The sequence below is a fragment of the Myotis yumanensis genome, unplaced genomic scaffold (genome assembly GCF_028538775.1).
Source record: "Myotis yumanensis isolate MYYU_CA2020_CCGP unplaced genomic scaffold, mMyoYum1.0.hap1 SCAF_22, whole genome shotgun sequence".
Taxonomy (NCBI): domain Eukaryota; kingdom Metazoa; phylum Chordata; class Mammalia; order Chiroptera; family Vespertilionidae; genus Myotis; species Myotis yumanensis.
The window spans coordinates 5,347,141-5,373,990 of record NW_027223773.1 but is presented as its reverse complement, the minus strand read 5'-3'; the positions used below and the strand labels follow the sequence as shown (position 1 = coordinate 5,373,990).

General features: G+C 48.4%; 1 protein-coding gene and 1 pseudogene across 1 annotated transcript; one reads left to right on the top strand and one right to left on the bottom strand.

Annotated features, from left to right (window-relative positions):
- Positions 1-4,994: 4,994 nt before the first annotated feature.
- On the bottom strand, positions 4,995-14,292 carry SDE2 (SDE2 telomere maintenance homolog). Its single transcript, XM_070401181.1, has 7 exons — positions 14,140-14,292; positions 11,039-11,156; positions 9,948-10,059; positions 9,029-9,198; positions 7,628-7,742; positions 6,103-6,601; positions 4,995-5,448 (listed from the first exon to the last, which is right to left on the bottom strand). The coding sequence occupies exons 1-7, from the start codon at positions 14,257-14,259 to the stop codon at positions 5,227-5,229; spliced, it is 1,356 nt and encodes a 451-aa protein (XP_070257282.1). The 5' UTR covers positions 14,260-14,292; the 3' UTR covers positions 4,995-5,226.
- Positions 14,293-22,879: 8,587 nt separating this feature from the next.
- LOC138999158 (transformer-2 protein homolog beta pseudogene) lies at positions 22,880-24,107 on the top strand (annotated as a pseudogene).
- The last annotated feature ends 2,743 nt before the right edge of the window (positions 24,108-26,850 follow it).

Here is a 26,850-nt window from a genome sequence, read left to right as displayed (position 1 = left end):
TCAGGAAGCAGTCAGCGGTGGCTGGAGTGCAGAGGGCGAAGGTGGGGGCTGGGGAGGGGGTCCCAGGCCACCTTAAGGCTCTGACTCTGAAGGCTAGGGGAAGCCACCAGGGGAAGCCACTGAGGAGTGTTAAGCAAAAACGGGAATTGATCTGATTTGCATTTTAAAAGCTAATCCTGCCGAAACCGGTTTGGCTCAGTGGCTAGAGCATCGGCCTGCGGACTGAAAGGTCCCAGGTTCGATTCCGGTTAAGGGCATGTACCTGGGTTGCGGGCACATCCCCAGTGCGGGGTGTGCAGGAGGCAGCTGATCGATGTTTCTCTCTCATCGATGTTTCTAACTCTCTATCTCTCTCCCTTCCTCTCTGTAAAAAATCAATAAAATATATTTTAAAAAAATAAAATAAAAGCTAATCCTTACGGATAAGCAGAACACAGTATACACAGGCAATGCAGTATTCATTCAGCCTTAAAACAGATGGAAATTCGGACACATGCCACGACACGGATGCACCTCGAAGACATTAAGTCACAGAAGGACACGTGCTGTATGATTCCCCTTCCATGAGGTCCCGGGAGCAGGCAAATTCAGGGACAGGGAGCAGAATGGTGGTTACAGGGGCTGGAGGAGGGGAGTGCGGGGTTAGTGTGTCACTGGGGATAGAGTTTCAGTTTGGGAAGATGAGAAAGTTCTGGAGATGGAGGAAGGTCCTGTTTGCACAAGTGTGAATGCACTTAACCGCAGTCCAAAGTGCTTAAAATAGTACCTTTTACGTTATGTCTATTTTACTGCAGTAAAGAACCTTTACAAGATGATTGTGCCTGCTGTGTGGGGGATGGGCAGCAGGGCTGGGGCTCAAGGGGAAAAGCAGAAAAAAGAGGGGGAGCAGAGAGAGGGTGGAGGCCACAGTAGTGGGCGGCCTGTGAGAGGGGCCGGAGGCCTGACTGTGCAGTGGCCGTGGGGGTGGGCGAAGTGGGCAGACTTGCCGTCCAGGTCACTAGGATTGGCGATGGCGTATCTAACAAAGGACAGTAGCTGGATACAGAATGGAGCCACCAAGAAGCATTTCCAGAAAGCGTTGTGCTCGCTTGGTGTTTACTATGTTTGCATTTCCAGAACTGTCTTTAAGACCGCTGTCTTCAGCATGCTATCTATCATTTGTTCAACAAGATTAAAAATCCCTCAAGCAAGTCTCCAAGCCCAGCCCGCATCAGGCTGCAGGCGCCCCGGGCCTCCGACCCCCGTCTCCGGGAGACTCAAATGCCAAAGGAAACAAGAGCAAAGGCTTAGAAGAGAGTTGTTTGCTGAGAAGGAATTCGTTGTATGGGCTGTGCTGCAAGCCTCTATCAGCGGTGCTCAACCTGTGGGTCGAGACCCCTTTGGGGGTCGAACGACCCTTTCACAGGGGTCGCCTAAGACCATCGAAAAACACATATATAATTACATATTGTTTTTGTGATTAATCACTATGCTTGAATGATGTTCAACTTGTAACAATAAAAATACATCCTGCCTATCAGATATTTACATGACGATTCATAACAGTAGCAACATTACAGTTATGAAGTAGCCACGAAAATAATTTTATGGTTGGGGTCCCCACAACATGAGGAGTTGTATTAAAGGGTCGCGGCAGTAGGAAGGTTGAGAACCACTGCTCTAAATGATTTATTCACGCCTGGCAGAGCGAAGAGCTGGGGCGAAATACGAGAACGCAAGAATCAGAAAGGCTAGAAGCTGGTCAAGTTCAGGCCAGCTGCACCCCACCATCTGTCCGCCACTTACCCTGGAGGAGGGGGGCGAGGGGCGGTCACGGGGCTCGCAGGGACCCACCTTCGGAGCAGCGGCCCACGGGAACCCGCCCGGCTCCTGCTCACGTTTGCTAGCGCCCAGCACCCCCTACTGGCAGCATGAGGAGTCCTCCTTTCCTCCCGGAAACTGGTAGCGTTTTTTGAGGGTTGGCAGGTGGTGAGCAACAGAATCCCTCTCGACAGAATTCTACTCGTGCTGCCCTTTAATTGCTCTCAGGTTTCATTTTGTTAAATACTCAGTCCCAGTTATTTTCCTCAACAACCTTCATCTGGGGGGCACTTTTTAAAAATGGATTTTTGTTACTGATTTCAGAGGGAGAGATAGAAACATCAACAATGAGACAGAATCATAGACCGGCTGCCTCCTGCACGCCCCCTACTGCAGATCGGGCCTGCAACCCGGGCATGGCCCTTGACCAGATTCGAACCCGGGACCCTTCAGTCCCCAGGCCGACGCTCTATCTACTGAGCCAGACTGGGGAGGGCCGGGGGGCACTTTTAACCTTGAAAATCCACTATCAGGCGCTGGATCAAGGTGGTAACCTGAGCACATCTATTTAACTCCCTCTTGCAAATTCCCATTGGAGTAAGAAACGAAGAAATATAACCAGGAACTTCAGTATCAGCACCAGCAACCGGGGACAGAGAAAGGCTGACACTCAGATCCAAGTGTCAGCACGTGACATGGACCCGCAGCAGCAGCCCACGAACACCCCAGCGCGTGGACCCGAGAGCGCTAGCCCGACAGCCGAGCCGGAGGATGGCGAGGTGGCCCTTCTCTGTGCGGTGTGACCCTCCCTGCTCCCAGCCTTTCATGTTACGGGAAAGGAGCACTTACAGAACTGCAGTCTTCTCACTGCCAGTCAAGGTCGAGGCAGGGCACAGCAGGAGAGCAACTGGAAGGGCCTCGCGGTGCCAATTAGGGAAGGGGCGCTGGCCCGGCCACAGCCTGCTGCTGCCACAGGAAAATGCGATGGGTGTGGCTGCCCGACTCCCACAGTGAAGGAACCTCTGATCTGGCCAAGTAAACCTCCCCGAAATCTGAACGCTCCCCTTCCCCCTTCGAGCGTGGTCGTTAAGACCTGCACAGCCCGGCTCAGTGGTGGAGGGTCGACCTATGAACCGGGAGGTCACGGTTCAAATCCTGATGAGGGCACATGCCCAGGGTTTCGGGGCTCGATCCCCAGTGAGGGGCTTGCAGGAGGCCACGGATCAGTGATTCTCTCTTATCCTTGATGTTTCTCTCCCTCTCCCTATGAAATCAGTAAAAACGTATTTTAAAAAAGTGCAGATGGCCACATCATTTGAAGAAAGCTGTTCTCACATGCCCAGGCTACCTGGCTGAACCTCCCCTTGAAACTACACTGCAGCAGACTTCCTCCCCAACCCCCCATTTCTGCCCCCTCCCCTTGTCTTCTGCACTGACCCCAACAAACCCCTCGTGCACCTAATTCCACCCTAAGGCCTCCACTCATGCACATTCGGACATCCTTCAAAAAGGAATAATTGTCATCAATTTGAGGGATCACAAGATATACCACGTCCTTAAAACATATACACACCGAGTTTCAAGGGAACACATCTATGAAAACAGAAGCAAGCCCTGGCTGGTTTGGCTCAGTGGATAGCGCACTGGCCTGCGGAGTGGGGCGGGGGCGGGGGGGGGGGGGGGGAGTCCCAGGTTCAATTCCAGTGGAGGGCACATGCCTGGGTTGTGGGCTTGACCCCCAGTGGGGGGCATGCAGGAGGCAGCCAATCAATGATTCTCTCTCATCATTGATGTTTTTGTCTCTCTCTCTCTGAAATCAATAAAAATATATTTTAAGAAAAAAACAGAAGCAAGCAGGAAGAGGGACTCATCTGAGAGTGAGAAAGGTGTTTTTTGTTGTTAAAATATGTTTTTATTGATTTTAGAAAGAGGAAGGAGAGGGACAGAGATAGAACCAGAGAGAGAGAGAGAGAGAGAGAGAGACACAGATCAGCTGACTCTTGCATGCCCCCTGTTGGGAATCAAGCCCACAACCAGGGCATGTGCCCTGGTCAGGAATCAAACCTGGGACCTCTGTTCATGGGTCGACACTCAACCACAGAGCTACACAGGCCTATTGAGAAAGGTGTTTTTTAAGGGAAAAACGTAACTGCTGAACTGACAGACACAAGAGGAGTGGCAAACAGCAAACTGGATACAACAGAAAATGAGGTTCCATGAGAACCAGGCAGAGAATAAAAGCAATAATCAATTAAGTAATAGGAAAACGACAGTTTAAAATAAAGGACTAGTCTTCAGCCCTAACCGGTTTGGCTCAGTGGATAGAACATCGGCCTGCAGACTGAAAGGTCCCAGGTTCGATTCTGGTCAAGGGCATGTACCTTGGCTGCGGGCACATCCCCAGTAGGAGGTATGCAGGAGGCAGCTGATCCTTTCTCTCTCATCGATGTTTCTAACTCTCTATCCCTCTCCCGTCCTCTCTGTAAAAAAATCAATAAAATATATTAAAAAAAAAATTAAAACATTACAGAAAAGGGAGTGGAGGGGAGTTCAGATACAGTTCAAATGAACAGAAACCAAGAAAAAGGAAGAGCAATGCCTTCATACGGTTGTTACTATCATCATGAAACAGGGCAAGTGTCCAAAGTATTACTAAAATATCATAATAAAGAAAAAATACAGTTCTTGAAACTTGAGCCTTTTCCACACACCTAAGATGAAATGCAGTTTGTACCACCCTCGGAAAAATTAAGCCAAATGTTGAGCGTATGTATTTCACTCACTCTTACAAACTCCCACCTGCCCCCACTGAATCTAGCTGGCCAATTTCAACAAAATTTGGGATCACAGAAAATGTTTATCCTTTCGCTAAGACTCTAAGCCCTGTGATCTCTAGATAGCCATGCGACTTCCTAAAGAACTATTACCATACAGCTTTGCCCAGAACCTTTCATCGACTTGCTGTTTTCTATGTGATAACCATACTTAAACAGAGGACCTTGCTAATACCATGAAAGAATGATGGTATGGCTTTCTCCCTTTCAGGAAATCGTTTAAAAACTCAGATGAAAAAAACAACAACAAAAAAACCCTCAGGTGACAAGAAAGTTACCACTGAGACCTCTACAGACACCTACACATCTGACAACTTGGGTCAAATGGGTAAATTCCTTGAAAACATAACTTACCAGAAATCGGAATAGTTATATGTTTATTAAATTAAATTTGTTATTAGAAACCCTCCCCACAGAGTCAGGCTCAGAGGGTTTCACCCATTAATTCTCTAAATGCCATAATGGGAAAGCGGGCGATGAGAACCGGCTCATGAAAAAGCCAGCGTTAGCGTCAACAGGAATAACGGCCGAGTCAGCGTTGTGCGGGCTGTAAGTGCTAGACTGCAAGGAACCAGGGCATCAGCTCGGGGCGTCACTTCTTCTTCCCTTTCAGGGGCCTGGCGAACAGCGCGGGGTCGATCTGCTCCCGGGCCAGGCCCCGGACGGAGAAGAGCCGGGCGGCCCGCTCCTGGAGGGTGCCCCCGCACTTCAGCCCCCGGGCCATCAGTTCGCACTTGAGCTTCTCCAGACCCAGCGACTCCATTTCTGCCGCAGAGCTGAAGGCCAGTAAACCTACAGGTTCCTGACCCCCAGCCTGAGGGGAGAAGAACACAACAGAGAAAACATTTAAAACAGGCTCCTTTAATCCAATCTAAAATACCATCTGCCTTACTATGGCTTCCTATTGAATGTGTTACTAAGAAAGAATAAATAACACCATTATGCTACAATTTGGGACATACATACAAATTCAGATTAAAATGTGAAAACTATGCCCTAACCGGTGTGGCTCAGTGGATAGAGCGTTGGCCTGCGGACTGGAAGGTCCCGGGTTCTATTCCGGTCAAGGGCATGTACCTTGGTTGCGGGCACATCCCCAGTGGGGGCTGTGCAGGAGGCAGCTGATCGATGTTTCTCTCTCATCGATGTTTCTAACTCTCTATCCCTCTCCCTTCCTCTCTGTAAAAAAATCAATAAAAAAAAATATATTTTTTAAAATGTGAAAACCATATAATTAATGAAAGGACACCACCTAGTGGCAAAAAACCCCCACAAATTCTGGAGCTAAAAAAAAAGTCTAAGGATTTTTAGGGGGACAGGGCCAGCTTCAGCACCATCAACCTGTACGTCACTTCTGATTATGGAACGAGCCTTCCCACTAGGCAGCTGATGGGAAAAGCACCTTATTTCACTGACTCCCTGTGGAGGCTGAACGGACTTGGCTTCAGACACGACCCCAATTACTTACTGTGCTTCCTGCCTGGTCCCCCGGTTTGGTGCTGGGAAGGCTCTCCCCGTCCTCTCCAGGTGCTGCCCTGGCCGCTCGCTCCCCATCAGTCACTTCTTCTGTCTCTTTCTCCTGATTCAGCCTGGGCCCGGCTGCTGCTGCTTCTCTGGGTCCTCTGCTCTCGGCCTCCTTTTCCTCCGGGGCTGTCTGTGTTTCTGCAGCCACCTTCCTTTCCACACGCTCCTGGGCAGATGTGTCCCCCCGCGGGGCACACAGGTCGTCTGAAATACCGTTCCCAGGGCCAGCCCCAGGGCTCGGAAGTTCTGGTGAGCTACAGTCTGTACTCCGCGCCCCTGCCCTCTGAGGACTCCTGGGAACCCCGGCTGCCCTCTCCGCTCCAGCACTGTCACTGCTCGGCACAGGCGAGCTCATTCCTGAGGTGCCAGGGGCTTCGTCACTGTCGTCATCTGAGCTGTCAGAGCTGGACCCCTCCACAGCCTCCAGTCCTTCCACGCCCAGCCTGTCAGAAACCACAGAAAGGTTCACTGCCACTTACAGCTTCCACTTGAAAGGGGCTGCGGTTTGTGCAGGGATCAGACTCTGGCTGAATAAAAATATCTAACCTGAGATGGAGAGTATTAAAACATTGCACCAGTGATCGGAGTTGGCCAGGGGTGGGGCGTAGGGGAAGGGAATTAACTGCAAAGGGGCACACGGGAAATTTTTAGGATGATGGAAAGATTTTGTATCTTGATTTTGGTGGTGGTTACGAGGCTGTATTTATTTAAATTATTAGAACTGTTCCACGAAAAAAGGTTAGTTTTACTGAATGTAAATTATACCTCAATAAACCTGATTAGAAGAAACACACAATGCCTTTTCTCCCAAAAGCATTTCACTCCCATTTCAGAAAGAACACATAACATTCTCTGCTGGACTCAGAGTTACATGGTCTTTGGTTAATGATTATCTTTCTGTCCCTAAGGGCAGGCCTACAAGGAAGCCAGATCCATTTGGACTTATCTAGAACATGGCCCAAGGGAACTGAGCTGGAAACCGAAGGACCAGCTGGGGAGGGCGGGAGAGCTAGCAGAAGAAAGGATAAGAAAAGTCCTGTTGTGCTCTTGACCTATGAGTGCAAGGCAAAGGTCTGGCAAAGGGACCCAAGGCCTCGATTATGACCGTGAAAAACCCCAGAACAAAAACAGAGCCACCTGCAAAGCACAGCTCTGGCATTTCCACTCGGGGTTATTGAAAGTTAACCCTTTCCACACCAAATAGTAACTCAAGTCTAAAGCAATTTGTGTGATCGCTCATGGACGGAAACATATTGTCCTTGAGGCTCTATGAATGGCGCTCACAGCAGAAACCATCACAGGTGTGCACACTGTGAGAATCACTGAACTCTGGAGGCTGAAGCAGCGGGAAGATGTCGGAGCCGCCATCAGACATCACTTAAAGATGTGTTTATCCAAGACAGACACGGAGGCCACGGCCCAGGGCAGTCCTCAAAGCTCCATTTGGAATGAAAATGAAACACACTTACCAAAAGCATTTCCTTTTCGCGGCACCGGATCCTCCGTCTGCTTCTGGTTTGTGAGGCCGCTTGCGAGTCTCCCCCACTTCTGCTGACACCACCTTGCTGGAGGAGGCCTGCATACCTGGCCAGAAATGTTAACAGCTCGGTGTCTACCATCCGGACTAAGGCTAATGGAAGATTCCAAGTAATCCAGATTGCAACCAGAGCTGCGGTCTAGAGCTCTGGATTTAAATTTTGTGAGATGTCATATTCAAGATGGCGAAAACGAGATTAACCTCAAATTTACAGCGATGTAAAGCAGGAAGCCTTCTGGACCTGGAACCAGCATTTTAAAGCACCAATGACCAACTTGTCCACTCTGAGGCCGACAGGGCCGGGCCTCGCCCTCCCCACGCCTAATCATTTGCATGCATTTGTCTTTCCCTTGTTGTGTCAGAACCTTTTGGACAGGAAAGATTCCTTCTTATTCAATTGTACCCACAATTGCCCTAGCATAATGCTCTGGATTCTAATAAAAGTTCATGGCAATCATTCTCACTAAAAACCATTAAAAAAAAAAACCTGACCTAAAACCGGAAGCAAATATGTTAAGCTCTCGGCACCTCCTAAAGACTTAACTTCTCCCGATGAAGCACAAAGACTGTTCTTAACTGGGGCCCACGGAGTCAGGCATTAAGGATACCAAACGTTATGTGGGTTTGGGGTCTTTTTTTTTCTGGGCTGTAAGATACACTGTGATCAAGATTGAGAGGAGAGGTTGCACAGCTTTCATCAGATCTCAGAGGTCCGGCCCTAGCCCATTTGGCTAAGTGGGTATAGCATTGGCCCATGGACGGAAGGGTCCCGGGTTCAATTGCGGTCAAGGGCACGTAACCTGGTTGCAGGCTCTATCCCGGCCCTAGTCGGGGCCCCGAGCGGGAGGCAACCAATCGATGTTTCTCTCTATCTCACCTCCTCCCTTCCTCTCTCTAAAAATCAATGGAGCCCTAGCCGGTTTGGCTCAGTGGATACAGCGTTGGCCCTCGGACTGAAGGGTCCCGAATTCGATTCTGGTCAAGGGCATGTACCTTGGTTGCAAGCTTGATCCCCAGTAGGGGTTGTGCAGGAGGCAGCTGATCAATGTTTCTCTCTCATGGATGTTTCTAACTCTCTATCCCTCTCCCTTCCTCTCGGTAAAAATCAATAAAGACATTTTTTTAAAAAATCAATGGGAAAAAAAGAAAAATGAGACAAGAAAAAAAAATCAATGGAAAAATATCCTTGGATGATGATTAGCAACAACAACAGAGAGCTTCTCAAAGGTCTGTGACCCCAAAACACTGAAGAACCTCTTTGTGTGCCGTGGGACAGGCAGGGACAGCTGGCCTCAGGGCGCCTGCTGCCCACACCAAGGACCCTCCCCCTCACCTTTGAGGACGGAATCCTCCAGGCGCTCGGCCATCTCGTGGCACTGCTGCTGGTAGTCGGGGTTGGTGAAGCAGTGCCGGGGCTCCGCCAGCTTCCGCTGCAGCCGTTCCAGGCGCCTCTGCTCCTTCTCAGCTTCTCGCTCAGCCTGCTGCTTCACCCACTCAGCCATCCTGCGGGGGAGAGAACGAGATGTCACCGAATGGCTGTCTTATATGCATTTCCTCCCCCCAACAAAGTAACGCACTCTTGCTCAGACTGTGCTGCTCCCTCAGGAAGGTGTGCCACGCTTACTACCAGCACACTGCCATGGACTTAACCGAGACCTAAAGGTAACTATTAAATTATGGAAAAGGTGCCCCAGCCGGTTTGGCTCACTGGATAGAGCGTCGGCCTGGGGACTGAAGGGTCCTAGGTTCGATTCCGGTAAAGGGCATGTACCTTGGTTGCGGGCACATCCCCAGTAGGGGGTGTGCAGGAGGCAGCTGATCGATGCTTCTCTCTCATCGATGTTTCTAACTCTCTATCCCTTTCCCTTCCTCTCTGTAAAAAATCAATAAAATATATTTTTAAAAAAATTATGGAAAAGGTAACATCTGATAACAATAAATCAGAACACAAGTTTATAATTCTGATATGCATGGCGCATGTATCATCACCACTGATAGAAAAGTATGTTTCTCTCTTTAAAAAAACAGCCTGACTGGTGTGGCTCAGTGGTTGAGCATCAACCCATGAACCAGGAGGTCACAGTTCGATTACCCGTCAGGGCACGTGCTTGGGTTGCAGGCTCGCCCCCCAGGAGGCAGCCGATCAATGGTTCCCTCTCATCATTGATGTTTCTATCTTTTTCTCCCTCTCACTTCCTCTCTGAGATCAATACAAATGTATTTTAGAAAAACAAACACAAACGGCCTCTTACGCTTTTTCATGATTGACATCTCGTAGTCTCCTCCCACTGAGGTCCCGGCAAGCTTCTCGATTGGTTGTCTTCTCAATCTGCGCACCGAGAGCTCGGAGCATAGACCCGAAGCCTGAGCAGAGACATGTGGGGAGAGCGGGTTACAAAGCATTCAGGATGGGAAGTGCTGAACTCGTGGACACAGTGATGCAGCACAAGATCAAAGGTGATCTCTGCTTTCTTTTTCTCTTTTAATAAAGGAAATGGACACCAAGATTCAAACCCAGGGCACAAAGGTAAAAGTGAACTTGATTCAACCTCATGCCTTCCCTGCTTCCTTTTCTATTTCTGAAATACCGCACCTGCACCACTGAGATATTGTAAAGGCCTGTACCCAGTGCCAAAAAAAACCCAAGATTCCCAGATGAGGAACTTTAAAAAGCATAGGGTGAGATTTTATAGTGAGTGTAAAAGGAAAGGCAATTTGAAGGTGTCACTGGCTGACAGCACACACTTCATTCTTACTGCCACAATTCCAAACAGCAGGATGATTATAATCTGAGATGTCCGCTCTCTAAAAATCACAGTAGATTTTGAGAAAGCTTAAGGATTGCATCTTAGTGCATCAGGAGAAAGACTAAGAACTGTGTATATTTAGTTTATGCTCATCTAGTTCCTTCTCTTTTCTTAGATGTGTTAATACCACCGGGACCTTAATCTCCCCCAACACATAAGCAGTTGTATTTCATAAAGTGACTTAAGACCTCCCTTGGAAATACAGTAACGAGACCAAATCTTCCTAAAAGCGGATTTGGATGTTTTACACGCTTTCTTCAGCAAATTGGACAGAAGAAGGGCCATCTCTCTCCATCCATCTTCCCGAGAGCTTCAGCGCCTCGGTTGCCTAGGAGCTACCCAGCTGGAGAAGGTGGGAACTATATCACACAGCATCTCCCTCAAAAAGAACAACAAAGACATTGGAAACCAGGGAAGTACAGGATTTCATAAGGCAAAACGTAAGGCTGGCACAGCATAGAGACCAAGGAGTCTCTTCATTTAATGCACCTGCAGGGGTGACACAGCTCGGCACGCAGGCGACACTCATGTCCTACCTCCTTTCCCACCACGAAGTCTGGGCTCCAAACTGTAAACAGCTCCATGCTGCACTGTGTCACCGGCGTCGGCCAGCGAGCCGTTACATTTCACGAAGAAGCACTCCACGGGGACACCCTGGAGACAAACGGGGCTGTTAAAAATGCTGTTCACGGGACAATACAAGTTCTTTGCAGGAAGGGTCCTAGCTTATTGTGTTTTTACCACTCCAGTGACAAGCAGGCAGTGTGTTCAATTAATACTTGTTTAATTGAAAATAAAAAATAGCCCTAACCGGTTTGGCTCAGTGGATACAGCATCGGCCTGCGGACTGAAGGGTCCCAGGTTCGATTCCGGTCAAGGGCATGTACCTTGGTTGCAAGCACATCCCCAGAAAGGGGTGTGCAGGAAGCAGCTGATCGATGTTTCTCTCTCATTGATGTTTCTAACTCTCCCTTCCTCTCTGTAAAAAGTCAATAAAATATATATTTAAAAAAAAATAAAATAAAGCCAGTAAAAGAAAAAAATTATTTCATATGATGTATTCTGCGTACAATTTTTTCCTGATACCTAATCACGATATAAAGAAGTTGTTTTTGTCTTTTGGGTGAAAATAAAATCACGAGTGGCCCCCAAGTGTAAAAGTGAAAATGTGCATCCCAAAAAGTGTAGGTAAAAGGACAAGAAGAGCGGAAGGAAGGAGACAAGGGTGTGGTTTTCAATATCCCTATATAAGCTTCAGCGGTTTTAGGACCAACTGGCAGCCAGCGCTTGTCTGTCCTGCTGGCATCCCCCCTGAATTACAGCCAATCACTGCAGAAGCCCAAGTGCCCCCAGAGCCACTCTGTGTGTTCTCAGAGCAAGTGATGAAAGGAAATTCTAAAAACGCTAAGTCTTCCCGAGCCAGTGTCTGATGCTGAAAACTAAGGACAACAGAGAAGTGTTCTCCCAAGTGACACGGGACTTAGGAAGCACACGATTAAATTTACGACGTCAAGGAAGAAGCGATCTCAACCCCAACAGAGAGGACAAGTGCATCACTGGCCTCTTCCTGAAGTGGACACTAGGAACGTGCATTCTGAGCCATACCACTCCGCTATGTCAATGGGAACCATTCATTCATTCATTCAACAAACATTAAGTGCCTTTTTTTCTTCTGGTCGCACCTTGGATCAATTTTAAGTTTGAAAACTACTCACGAGATTAGAGTTATTATCAGAGATATTAAAATCCAACTATTTGGGTCAGAGGGAAGGTGAGGGGGGAGATCAACCAAAGACCTTGTATGCGTATATGCGTAGACAATAGGGTGGTGAAGGTCTGGGGCAGGAGGTGGGGGCGGCTAGACGGGGTCAATGGGAGAAAAAAGGGGACATATGTAACACTTTCAACAATCCCGATTTAAACATTAAATAAAAACCAAAATTAAACTATTGAAAAATAAATAAATATGAAATGCTTCATGAAAAAAAAAATCCAACTATTTTGGAAAATATTTCCCCATTCAGAGGGTCAAAAACAGCTCTGACAGGTTTTTTTTTTATTATTATTATTGGATTGCAGTGTAGAAAGAAAAAGGAGAAAGCTGAAAAACCATGTTATTTGCAAACACACACTGCTTTTCCATGGAACCTGTCCAAGATTTGGTTCAGACTGTGGCGTAACATGTGTAAAGCTTATAAATGATGAGCAGAGGAAACAGCCTAAGGAAGCAAGGATGAGGTGTGGTTATAAAGAAAAACAAGCCCTAGCCCGGGTTTGGCTCAGTGGATAGAGCGTCGGCCTGTGGACGGAAAGGTCCTAGGTTCGATTCCGGTCAAGGGCACATGCCTGGATTGTGGGCTCAATCCCCCAGTGTAGGGCGTGCAGGACGGAGCCAATCAATAATTCTCTCTCATCATTGATGTTTCTCTCTCTCCCTCCCTTTCTGAAATCAATAAAAATATATAAAAATAACTTAAAAAAAACAACAACAATACTATATCAAGAGCCAACATTAAAATTAGATTCAGGGAGACCATTCAGTTATTCTTCAGATAACTGAACAGGTTTCATATCTTAGTTGGCAAAAGCTTGCTTGCTTAATAATTAAGGAAACCACACATGTAACTTTACAAGTCAACATAGGTTTTCAAATACATGCAGGGACAAATGAGACTATCAATTGATTCGTGAAAACATCTAAATACCAGGCTCTGCTCCACCAGCGTCGACCGACCATTCGCTTCCAGGTCAGGCCACCTGCCGGGGTTGTGGGCTTGATCCCCAGTGTGGGGCGTGCAGGAGGCAGCCCATCAATGATTCTCTCTCACCATTGATGTTTCTCTCCCTCTCCCTCTCTCCCTTCCTCTCTGAAATCAATTTTTTAAAAAATGACAAGACCCAAGAAGCCAAGAATCCATACCCTCAACAGACACGTGTGTTTGGCTGTCCCAACCAGTGAGTGACCAGGTGAATCCATTCCCCTCCCCGGCTATCCTTTGGCCTGGGTCCCGATAGGAAATACTTCCCCACTAGGCTGTTCATTGGAATGTTTGATCTGTGGACAGAATGTGACTATATCCAACAATCACAGCATGAATGTAGCAAAATGAGCCTCAAAAGTCATCCGGTCCAAATGCCCCATTTAGGAATGAAAATACGGAATCCCAAAGTGTTTCCCGTTAGTCCGGACTGAGGGCTGGACTAGGCGTCGTGAGCGGAGTTTTCCCCTTTTCTGTGGGGTGAGAACAGCACCACCACCACCACCACAAAAAGCAAAGGGAGGCCTCAGCATCAGCCTGAAGCACCTTAAAACTGAGGAACCCTCAGCCTTAAAAAACCGAAAGCCCCAAAGAACCAACGCCCCACCAGCGGTTCTCAACCTGTGGGTCGCGAACAATGAAAATACACCCTGCATATCAGATATTTACATGACGATTCATAACAGTAGCAGAGTTACAGTTATGAAGTAGCAATGAAAATAATTTTATGGTTGGGGGTCACCACCACATGAGGACCTGTATTAAAGGGTCGTGGCATTAGGAAGGTTGAGAACCAGTGCTCCAGACAGACCCTCTCGCCTCCCACCCGCTCCCCTGTCCGGCTCCTTCCCCCTCCTTCCGGGAACCGCGAACCTCACCTGGTCTTGGCAATGGCGGTGGATAAGGTCTTGGACGGAGCATGCGGCCGAGACATCCCGCACCGCCCTGCACCCAACGCCGGGGCCGCGAATCCACACCAGCGCCGCCGCCTCCGCCATTTCACCCAGTCCCGGAAGCAAAGACTCCCCGGGCCTTGCGACACAACTGGCCCCGGCGCCTCTCGATGACGTCCGCTAGCCGCCCGGCGCCCCGCCCCTGAGGTCTTCCGCTCGCCCCGCCCCTCCCCTGGGGCAGGTCACGTGATCCCGGCCGCCGAGCCCAGCTGGCAGCGGGAGGGGAACAGGAAGAGCCTGGCGGAGGCCGATAGCGCGCGGAGCGCCCGGGCGAGGCGTTGCTAGGGGCGGTTGCTAGGGCGGGGCTCCAGGGACCCGGTATAAAAGGCTGGCGCGGGGTTATGTTTCCAGGCGCTGGCTGTCAGCGATAAGGCGGTAACGGAGCACCGCCCCGAGCGCGGGCCTTGGCCCTGGTCCTCACATCTGTGCGGTTATTTTTGGGTCGCGGGGAATCGTGGCCTGGGAAGGCACTGCTCCTGGGGCGGGAGGGGAGAGGCTGCGATCCCGGAAACGGTTTTGGGGGGGCTGCTTCCTCGGCCCCGGGGAGCTCCCCCTACCCGAGGCGGGGAAGGAAACGACCTCCGGAGGTCTCTAAACAACGGCCCCCGCGTGGTTTGCCCTCCGGGTTGACCACGCCTCCTCTTCCTTTGCAGAAGCTGCCAGCCCCTCGCTGTCGGCCAGTCACGGTCCGTTTATTCTTATTTCCGCCTGTTCGCGCTCTGCGTTATCACCGCTTCAGCTCTGTTTCCAAAATATTTCAAAGCGAGGGCCCCCTCCCACCCCCGCCCGGTGCCAGGCAGTGGCGGGAGAGACGCTTCCGGCAACGATGCTCGCAAAACCCGGCCATAACGTTTACCCGGCACCATGGAAACGCACTCGCGCAGCTCTGCACGGCGTAACGTGAAGGCTCTGGGAATCTGGAGTCCCTTAATATTTAATGTGCCGAGGTTAGGGTGTTTCTAAAATCGTGAGCAATTTAAAAAGAAAAAAACCACTTTAGTGAAGATAGGAGGGCGATTGGGCGGTATCTGTGCCCGCTGAACACAAATGGCCTGGCCCGCAGACACTAATGCTCTGCTAGGATACTTGGCCAAAAAGAAACTGGGTGCCAAGGGGAAAGCAACAAAGAAACTGAGAAATCCTTCATGGCGGCGGCACGCGCAGAAATAGAATTCAGAGGCCTGTGAACTTAGAGAGTCTGTTGTCTTTATTGCACTGAACACAGGAAGGAGCATGGGAGAGAAAGGGCCTCATTGTGTATCGCTCACGTTGTATCTAGTCCTTGCAAAACCTGACAGCTGAATGAAGTCGTTTGCTTTTTATCTCTTGGGTGCATTTAAATTCTTATTGTTTAAAAAGAAACAAATATTGAATAGGCATTTGTCATTGAAAATATGGAATAACTACTGTTGTTAACTTTTCAGAGACACGTACTTCCTGAGCAATATATATAGCATCTGTTTTAATATATATATATATATATATATATATATATATATATATATATATTTGTATTGATTTCAGAGAGGAAGGGAGAGGGAGAGAGAAACATCCATGATGAGAGAGAATCATAGATCGGCTGCCTCCTGCATGCCCCCTACTGGGGATTGAGCCCGCAACCCAGGCATGTGCCCTTGACCGGAATCAAACCCCGGGACCCTTCAGTCTGCAGGCCGATGCTCTATCCACTGAGCCAAACCAGCTAGGGCTATGTAGCATCTGTTGCTAAACCTTTCCTTAAATAAGCACATAACTCTGTGATATACACAAAGTAGACATTAAATAAATGTTAGATATCTGATGAATTACTGAAGTCTAATTATTTCCAATAGACATCTGAAGACATTTATTTTGCACTGATATAACACTTTCTCTCTGAAGGAAGCAAAATTCAACCTGGATTGGTCATTCAATTCACTTAAATAATGAGGAAACTGAGAGACTGAAAATGAGCGCCATGGCCAAGAACACCAGTCACATCAGTGGAAAAAAATCTAGAAAGACGGCTGATCAGCTGGGCGGCTGAGAGTTTGTGGTGGTGTCCAGTAGATGGTGTTACGTGGCCAGGCTGGTCAGTGGCTATGGAAAAACGGAGGCAGCTGCTGACACCTTCCCCACCTCATAGTGTCAGGGAGGGAAGGGACAGGAAGACACAGCCCTGTAGGATTGTAACAATTAGGTGGGAAGTGGGTGGGGCCAGTTCCTGTACTAACAAAAACAGTGTAGCCCTGGCCAGTTTGGCCCAGTGGATAGAGCGTTGACCTGGGGGCTGAAGGGTCCCGGGTTCGATTCTGGCCAGGGGCACATGCCCAGGTTGCCAGCTCGATCCCCCCCAGTGGGGGATGTGCAGGAGGCAGCCAATCGGTGGTTCTCTCTCATCATTGATGTTTCTATCTATCTCTCTCCCTTCCTCTCTGAAATAAAAAAATATATATATGTAAAATAATAATAAAAAAAACAGTGTAAGTATGCTCCTAGGTTTATTTCCAGTAAACCACACTGGCTTTGTTCTTACTCATCTTCTCCAAAAGCTTGACTAGCTGTACATTTGCTTTTTTTTATTTTAAAATACATATTTTTATTGATTTCAGAGAGGAAGGGAGAGGGAGAGAAACATCAATAATGAGAGAGAATCATTGATCAGCTGCCTCCTGCACGCCCCCTACTGGGGATCGAGCCCACACCCTGGGCATGTGCCCTTGACCAGAACCGAACCCAGGACCCTTCAGTCCACAGGTCGATGCTCTATCCACTGAGTCAAAGTGGCTAGGGCTACATTTGCTTTAAAAAAAAAAAAATTTTATATTGATTTCAGAGCGGACAAGAGAAATAGAAACATCAATAATGACAGAGCCCTAGCCGGTTTGGCTCAGTGGATAGAGCGTTGGCCTGCAAACTGAAAGGTCCCGGGTTCGATTCCGGTCAAGGGCACATGCCCAGGTTGTGGGCCCAATCCCCAGCGGGGGACTTGCAGGGGTCAGCGATCCATGATTCTCTCTCATCATGGATGTTTCTATCTCTCTCTCCCTCTTCCTTCCTCTCTGAAATCAATAAAAATATTTTTTAAAAAAATAATGAGAGAGTGTCGTTGATTGGCTGCCTCCTGCACGCCCCACACTGGAGATCGAGCCCACCACCCGGGCATGTGCCCTGAACATTCTTAACAGCCTACAGAAAATTGGTAAATTAATCTGAAGTAAATCCTATATAATAAAAGGATAATATGCAAGTTGACCGAACGACAGAACGACCAGTCGCTATGATGCATACTGACCACCAAGGGGCAGACGCTCGATGCAAGACCTGCCCCCTGGGGGTCAGTGCACTCCCACAGGGGGAGCACTACTCAGCCAGAAGCCCTGAGCTTTGCTCACAGCTGGCGAGCGCGGCGGCAGTGGCAGAAGCAGGCCAGGCTGAGGGATGCCCCTCCACCCCCCACCAGTGCATGAATTTCATGCACCATGCCCCTCCACCCCCCACCAGTGCATGAATTTCATGCACCAGGCCTCTAGTCATTGAATAATAGGAAGTGAAGGGAGATACAAGAAGAATGGAGAGCAACAGGGGCTGCAAGGGGCTGGTGTGGGGACAGGAATGAGAAGTGATAGCTGTGGCCAAAGCGACGCTATATAAAAAGACAAAACCACCCAAACACCGCCATTGGGGAAGATCTCTGTGCCGGGCCAAACACACCGCAATGGACCTGCTCACCAGTCCTACAGCGCAGCAGCGTGAGAGCATTGATGAAGAGACTGGGAACCCCCAGTCCTGCAGGCCAGGCTCCGGTTCAGTGCACCCCAGTTAAGATGACAAGGCAAGATGATACACAGGTTAGGAAATGTCCCCTAAGAAGGGTAGAAATCTGAACATTCGTGAATATACGGGGTGAACCCTAACAATGATGAAAACTCAGCTGTTCAGAACAGCCGGCTCCCTGGGAGCTCCAGGTAGTTCATCTCAGCTGGCCAGGCTCTCCCCAAGTAACTTTGTGTGGGTTTTTTTTGGTCTTTTTTATTTTTTTGTTTTTTACTTTTGTATTTTTTTAAAAATATATTTTTATTGATTTCAGAAAGGAACGGAGAGGGAGAGAGAGATAGAAACATCAGTGATGAGAGAGAATCATTGATCAGCTGCCTCCAGCACGCCCCCTACTGGGGATCAAACCTGCAACCTGGGCATGTGCCCTTGACGGGAATCGAACCAGGGACCCTTCAGTCCGCAGGCCAACGCTCTATCCACTGAGCAACACTGGCTAGGGCTACTTTTCTACTTTAATGCATTTCAGATAGAGGACAAGACAAACTGCCTTGTGTACAAACAAACAATTTCCTCCTTGTTGCTGGAACGTGACCTTATTTCAACACATGACTTCTCCTTTGGTTACCCAGGGCCTTGAGAGTCAAGACAATCTTTGCCGCTCTGGATAAGAAGATAAGGATGGAAATGACCCAAAAATTCTCTCATTTTCCACGAGTTAGCAGAGGGCTTTCCTTGGACTATTGACTAAGAATTTACAATCCACTTGGATGGACTATAGAAAGGATCCATGAGGATCCGAATGCATATGTATCCTGTAATCGTCAAAATCCTCTGGGCATGGGTAGAAGGAGAGGGGTAATTCACATTTTGTGCTGCTCTTAGGAGGTGCAGAAACTTCCCATGTAGTCTCAAGATGATATTAATATTCCACCAGAGCAGTGTTCCCCAAAGTGTGTTTCATGAAGTGCTACATCACCACAATGAGATATTATAAGGAGACCAGAGGCCCAATGCATGAAATTCGTGCAAGGGGTGCAGCCCTGGCTTCGTCAGAAGGTCGTTCAGCTGTCCTTTCTAATTAGCATATTACTCTTTTATTATTATAGATCATTTTCAAATGAATTTGGCAACACTCCCATACATATGCCCCCTTCTAGAGAGTCACAAAGTTCATTAACATGATTAAAAAAGCCCTGAGAAATTCTATCTTTATTAAATCCAATACTTCATAATCCTATTTGACTATGGAACTTCTTTTCGAGTTACGCCAATTGCAAGCCAAGCGTGCTCTAGGACTAGTATTCAAAAGGCTGAGGTTAGCTATGGCATTTCCGAATAAAATCCGGAGGGTACAGCCTGCAATTCTTGAGGGGCTTCTGAAGCTCAATTCATTTGAATTCATAAAAACAAACACTTTTTTTTCTCCACATGCCATCAAAATCCACTTTACCATATATATTTTTCTTTTCTTGTTTTTGTTAATCCTCACCTGAGGATATTTGTCCATTGATTTTTAGGGGGAATGGGAGAGAGAGGGAGAGACAGAGAGAAACATCAATGTGAGAGAAACACATTGATTGGTTGCCTCCGACCAGGGCCAGGGCCCAAGGAGCCTGCAACCATGGTACGTGCCCTCGACCAGAATCGAACCCGGGACCCTTTGGTCCACAGCCCGGCGCTCTATCCACTGAGCCAAACCATCTAGGGCTGTATTTTTCTTGTTAGGACCAATGCTGGTGAGCTAAGTCTTTTTTTTTTTTTTAAGTCTTTCTTCTTTCTGCCTCTTGGAGGATACGGTGCTAACTTGTTCGTAGTTAAAGTGATTAACTACCCGCCTGGCACTTAGTTAAGGGGTTTTATTCCCTCCCTAACTTGTCTTCTTCGTGCCCATGTGCAGAGTCAATGAACACAAAGGAATTTACTGTGTCAAGACGGGCCTCTGTGTCATCACAGCTCATACTGCAGTGTGAGTGGGTTGCTCCATTCAATTTAACAACTCTATTTCTTACTTCCTACGTGCAGGAAAAGAGAGGTGAGACTGGGCAGAAATAAACCAAGATCAAAAGGGTAACGGCCTATTCTCCAGATGCTCTAACACCATCATAAATCAAAATCATTCTTTTAAAAATAGTTGATTTCAGAGAAGAAGGGAGAGAGATAGAAACTCAATGATGAGAGAGAATCATCGATCGGCTGCCTCCTGCACGCCCCACACTGGGGATGGAGCCCGCAACCTGGACATGTGCCCTGACCAGGGATGGAACCGGGACCTCCTGGTTCCTAGGTCAACGCTCAACCACTGAGCCACACCGGCCGGGCTCTGCTGTGTCTATCTTCAACATACTTCTTGCCAGATCCCTTCTCTTTGCCTTTCCCCCTGTATATCTGGGCTCCATGCGCAGCCTGTCGGGGTCTGTTATGAATTCATAATGATACTCTGCTATTATCTGCATGAATCTGGAACAGGCGTGTTTGCGTCATCGGTCTGTGTAAATAGAAAAAACCCAACGAGAAGGGCTGGATGCTGTTATAATATTCATGAAGCGCAGATGTGGATAGAGACATCAGGCCCGCACCGTCATCCCGCGTTACATTCCTTTGTGTGATTCTCACACTATTGGATATAGTAGGCCTTGTTTGTGCGTGGAAATGGCTGTTTGCTGTCCGGGAGACAGGATGGTCTATGTTACAATTCAGATGCTGTCTAGGACAGTGATGGCGAACCTATGACACGCGTGTCAGAGGTGACACGTGAACTCATTTTTTGGGTTGATTTTTCTTTGTTCAATGGCATTTAAATATATAAAATAAATATCAAAAATACAAATCTTTGTTTTACTATGGTTGCAAAGATCAAAAAATTTCTATATGTGACACGGCACCAGAGTGAAGCTAGGGTTTTTCAAAATGCTGACACACCGAGCTCAAAAGTTCGCCATCACTGGTCTAGGACGTATTTAAGGGGAAGAGCAGCTTCCTGGAATCACCCTGATCTTGTGTTTGAAATTTCAACACTCACAAGATGTAGGGCAGAAAGATGCGATCCCTCCGTCAGATATTTTGAGCCGAATATTCCACCTCTGCTGGCTTCCTTCTTGCAGCCCTCGGGCATAGTTCTGCTTCACACGTCTAAAACCTAAAAACCCTCCTCAATCCTGTGTCCTTCAGACACTCCCTCTCCGGATCCCCATCACCCCACCCTCCGGGATGTCCCTTGAGAGAGAATCATGGATCGGCTGCCTCCTGCACGCCCCACACTGGGGATCGAGCCCACAACCCAGGCATGTGCCCCGACCGGGAATCAAACCGTGACCTTCTGGTTCAAAGGTCAATGCTCAACCACTGAGTCACGCCGGCCAGGCAACTCTTTTTTTTTTTAATTAAATTTCTTGGGGTAACTGGTTAATAACGTTACATAAACTTCAGGTATACAACGTCAAACTACAACATCTGTATACTCCATTGTGTGCTTACCACGCAAAGGCCAGAGTCCTGCTGCCCGTGACAATTCTAACACAGGGACAAGACCACTGTCATCTCCTGATCTTCCCGTGACAGATGGTAGTGAAGGATTGGGTCAGGACCGGGACTGTATCTTAATTATTTCTGTACTCCTAGCTTCTAGCACAGTGTCCGACAGGGAGTTGGGGCTCCATGAACATTTGAGGAAGGAGTGTTTACTGTCACGAGCCTCCGTGGAAACTTTATTTTTAGGAACTTTAGAATTTTTACTTTGGGGGTGGAGATAAAGTCCTGCTGGGCTTAATACGGCAGATTTCAGCCTTTTGCTTCCGGCCTACAAAGGCTCTGAAGTTCATATTCCAAGTGGGAATGAGAGCAACCAGGAAGCAAGAGGGAACACCTGGGCGCCAATAAGACTTATCGTTCGAAGGAAACAATGGTCCCTTTAAGACTGCAGAGTCTTCTGAAATCTTATGTATATTTAAATCTAATCTCAAATTATAAACGGGATTTATTGTGAGGGTGGAGTTCAACGCAGCAGAATGATCTTTAGCCCTAGAGTTTGTTTGCATAACATCTATAGGCAAACAAGTGTTCTTACTTTTAATATAGTCAAACTTATCCATTTCTCCTTTTTAGATACATGTTTTTCGTGTCTTATTTAAGACGTCTTTTGCAACTCCAAGGTCTAAAAGAGTCACCTGTATTTTTAAAAATATATATTTTTATTGATTTCAGAGAGGAAGGAAGAGGAAGAGAGAGATAGAAACATCAATGAGGCCAACAAAGTGCGAGTTTTGAGAGGGATTAAAGACGCTGCGTCACATCGTCGAGACTTAGAGCCCGCGTGGCAGGGGTGGTGCGGAGCGATTGGGACCTCAGCAGCGTGGAAACTTGTGGTGCCGACAGGCTGGGGCCGAGCCTCTGTAAAGAAGGTGCAATGCCGGAAGCTGGTCCATCCTTGCTGCTTGACACAGTCGCTGCAGGGAAGAAACTTCTGCACAGCTTATGTTTCAAGGGACCTGGCATCTATGGCATAGTGTTCTTAATATGTTTGCCCCCCTTCTTAGCACTATGTGTTTTAACCAAGGTCACCTCTCCAAGAAAGGTTGTTTCCCCAGGTGGGGACTTTCCCCTGAAGTTAGGGAGGGAATAAAACCCCTTAACTAAGTGCCAGGCGGGTAGTTAATCACTTTAACTAAGAACAATCACGTTTAAGCTACATAATCTTTATCCCTGGAATGGAAATAAGAAACGCCCTAACCTTTGGAATAGAAATGGATAGGATTAAAATCAACTGGTATAAACACAGATGTAACAAGACAGTCAAAGACAGAACTTGGCTGGAGATCCTGGCTGGAGAACCTGGCTAGGCTGCTGATCAACTGAACGCTGTCTCTGTGTCATTCCTTCTTCTTCACCGACTCCGTCCACACCTTTGGGAACCCCTGGACCTGCTGGGGCTGGACCCCAACAGTGCAAGAGGTTGGCAGCTTCGGTTGAAGCACATTGAGCCGAGCGGTGGTGGTGGCAGCGGCGGCAGCAGCATCTAGGAGTCATGAGCGACAGCGGCGAGCAGAACTATGGCGAGCGGGAATCCCGTTCTGCTTCCAGAAGTGGAAGTGCTTGTGGATCTGAGATATCTGCGAGGCATACCCCTGCAAGGTCTCGCTCCAAGGAAGATTCCAGGCGTTCCAGATCAAAGTCCAGGTCCAGATCTGAATCTAGGTCTAGATCCAGAAGAACTTCTCGAAGGCGTCATTATACAAGATCACGATCTCGGTCTCGCTCCCATAGACGATCCCGTAGCAGGTCTGGCAGTCGAGACTATCGGAGGCGTCACAGCCACGGTCACTCTCCCATGTCTACTCGCAGACGTCATGTCGGGAATCGGGCCAATCCTGCTCCCAACTGTTGTCTTGGAGCATTCGGATTGAGCTTGTACACGACAGAAAGAGATCTCAGAGAAGTCTTCTCTAAATATGGCCCCCTTGCTGATGTGTCTGTCGTCTATGACCAGCAATCTAGACGTTCAAGAGGATTTGCTTTCGTGTATTTTGAAAATGTAGATGATGCCAAGGAAGCAAGAGAGCGGGCCAATGGAATGGAGCTTGATGGACGGAGAATCAGAGTTGACTTCTCTATAACAAAAAGGCCACATTCCCCAACACCAGGAATTTATATGGGGAGACCTAACTATGGCAGCTCGCGCCGTCGTGATTACTACGACAGAGGATACGATAGAGGCCATGACGATCGGGACTACTACAGCCGATCATACAGAGGAGGTGGTGGAGGTGGAGGAGGATGGAAAGCTACACAAGACAGGGGTCAGATTTACAGAAGGCGGTCACCTTCTCCTTACTATAGTCGTGGAGAATATAGATCTCGTCCCAGATCGAGATCATACTCACCTCGTCGCTATTAAAGCACGAAGTGGAAGGCTTTCTGAAATCTACCTTAGAGTCTGGATATTGTTTGTGGACAATATTTTTTTATTGTCTCCTGTTTAAAAAGTGAACAGTGCCTAGTGAAGTTAGGTGACTTTTACACCTTTTACGATGACTACTTTTGGTGGAGTTGAAATGCTGTTCTCATTCGCATTTGTGTAGTTCGGTGCTTTGTTCCAAGTTAAGTGTTTTCAGAAAAGTATGTTTGGCATGTATTTTTTTAAAATAAATCTTTATTGTGCAGATTATTACAGTTGTTTCTCTTTTTTCACCCCATTGCTCCCCTCCACCCGGTTCCCACCCCCCCTTTGCCCTTATCCCGCCCTGTCCTCCTCCATAGGTGTATGATTTTTGTCCAGTCTCTTCCCGCACCCCAACTTGCATGTATTTTTTTTACAGTCCGAAGGCCAATGCTCTATCCACTGAGCCACACCAGCCAGGGCGAGTCACCTGTATCGTTTATGTTTTGTTTTGATACTTACCTTCTTGATCCATTTGGTGCTGACTTTTATTCAGAGTCTGAGTTAGGGGTTCAGCTTCCTCCTTTTTCATAGGCATAGCCATTTTTTCCAAGTTCATTTATTGAATAGTCTCTCCTTTCCCCACTAGTCTGGAATTCCACCGCTGCCAGACAGCAAGATTTCCCACCATCCCATCCGGTTCCATTGGTCAGTTTGCCCCTGGGCAAGTCCTGCACTGGGTTCATCACTGTTGCTTTATAGTAGGCTTTGCTCCTTGCAGATCTTCTTTCACAACCACCCTGCCTCCTGTTCACAGTAACAAAACCCCCAAACAACCCAAATGCTCATTAGGAGAAGAGTGGACGGATAAGCTGTGTTTTATTCCCACAACAGAATCGGACTCAGCAGCGACAACATGAACTACAGCTACACGCAACGGTCTGATTGAATTGTGGCAACACATTACATTTTAAAAATAAATTCCAAAAGATTACATCCATCATGATACCCTTTTCACAAGTTAACAATGACTCGACTAGACCAGCTGGCGTGGCTCAGTGGTTGAGCGCTGACCTATGAACCAGGAGGTCACGGTTCGATTCCCAGTCAGGGCACAGGCCCGGGTTGCGGGCTCGATCCCCAGTGTGGGGTGTGCAGGAGGCAGCCGATGCATGATTCTCTCTCATCATGGATGTTTCTATCTCTCTCTTCCTCTCCCTTCCTCTCTCGCTAAAATATCAATAAAAACACATTTTAAAATGAAACAAACAAACAAACAGAAACCACAGTGCTGTGTGGCCGAGGGGAGCTGAGGGGTGCTCGAGGGAGGAAGTGACATTGAAGGCGAACTCTGGGGGACAAGCAGGCACAGGCAATATCTGTGTCTGTGGGGGCTGGACAAGGAGGACTCCACGGAGCAGCAAGACAGAACCAGAGATGCAAGAAGGGGCAGGATCCGCCCTGGCCAGTGCAGCTCAATGGGTTGGGCATCGTCCCAGGCACCAAGAGGTTGCCAGTCCCATTCCCCTGTCAGGGCACATGCCTGCATGTCAGGCTTGATCCCTGTAGGGGGCGTGCAAGAGGCAGCCTACATCAATGTTTCTCTCTCTCTCTCTCTCTCTCTCTCTCAAAACCCATGTAAAAATCTTAGAAAACAAAAAGAAGGGGCGAGGCTGTGTTTGGGGACTTGGAGTGTTTTCAGCGCTGACCACATACCAGTAGAATGAGATGATCACCTTTGAGGCTCAGAAGGTAAACACTACTATTACTCAGATTTTTTTTTTCCCCTGTGGAAACTGGGGCCCAAAGAGATTAAGTCATTTCCCCAAGTCCCAGCAGCTAGTTCACGCAGAGCCAGTCGGTCTGGATCGCCAGGCCTAACCACTAGACTGTCCTTCCCCGAATGTTTCAATAAGCAGGTGACCCGTCGCCACACACCATGGCGAAGGACGTCACTAGACACGCCGGGGCAGCCGGATTGGTAGAAGGCAGAAAGGTAACTAGGAAGATGTCACCCCCGTGTAATACATACACACGGAGCAGGTGCTATGAATAGCCTTGGTCCTATGCCTTCCTCCCAAAGGGCTCCAGGGCCTCTGGCTCGCCGGCCTCACCATTTTCTTCTGCTCCCAGCCCGGCCAAGGGCGCTGAGGACATGTGTCCTTGCTTTGCGAGGTCCCAGGCCCCCAGCTCCCTGAGCGAATGTGGGTCAGGTGTTTCCCGAGCTGGCGGGCTCCCCCGAGGCCAGGCGGGGTCCTGAGCACACGCCCAGATTTCTTTCCTGTGGGGCGGCAGCCAAGCCTTTGTGTCCCTGACCTCAGCTGGCCCCGGCTCTTCCAAATGGCTCGGGAAACTCCTTGCCTGGGACCCGCAGGGACGCCTTGCTCTGCGAGGATCTGGGCTCCACCATGAGATGAAGGACAGGTAAGAAGAGAATGTCCTGCTCCTATGTCATCCTCCTCCTCTGGGTCAATAGGGCAAATGAAGGTCATTTCTAATTTTCTTTGTTTTTTAAAAAATATATATATATTTATTGATTTCAGAGAGGAAGGGAGAGGGAGAGGAGAGAGAGCGAAACATCAATGATGAGGGAGAACCATGGATCGGCTGCCTCCTGCACGCCCCCTACTGGGGATGGAGCCTGCAACCCAGGCATGTGCCCTTGACCAGGATCGAACCCAGGACCCTTCAGTCCGCAGGCCGACGCTCTATCCACTGAGCCAGACCAGCTAAAAAACTAAGCTGTAAAGAAGGCTTAGGAATGGCTGTAGAAAGAGTAAGCACACTCAAGGCAGACAATACCCCACCCCCCAACCTCCTTTCTATGGAAATGTATGTTTTTCTTGGAGACCAGCGGCTCTCAAACTTGAGCGCCATCCGAAGGAGCTGTCAGAGCATCGCTGGGCCCCAGCCCCAGGGTTTCTGACTCTGTGGGTCTGGGCAGGGGCCTAGGAACGTGCATTTCGAAACGATTTCCAGGGGATGCGCCAGCTGCCCGGTGGTCA

Bases quoted from the DNA above. Each gene is read 5' to 3' on its own strand.
- SDE2 (XM_070401181.1), bottom strand. From the start codon at position 14,259: ATGGCGGAGGCGGCGGCGCTGGTGTGGATTCGCGGCCCCGGCGTTGGG. The intron at 10,060-11,038 runs GTAGGACATGAG...GTCTCTGCTCAG, and splicing joins ACTTCGTGGTGGGAAAGGAG to GCTTCGGGTCTATGCTCCGA. The intron at 9,199-9,947 runs GTAAGAGGCCGT...TCTCCCCCGCAG, and splicing joins GATGTCAATCATGAAAAAGC to GATGGCTGAGTGGGTGAAGC.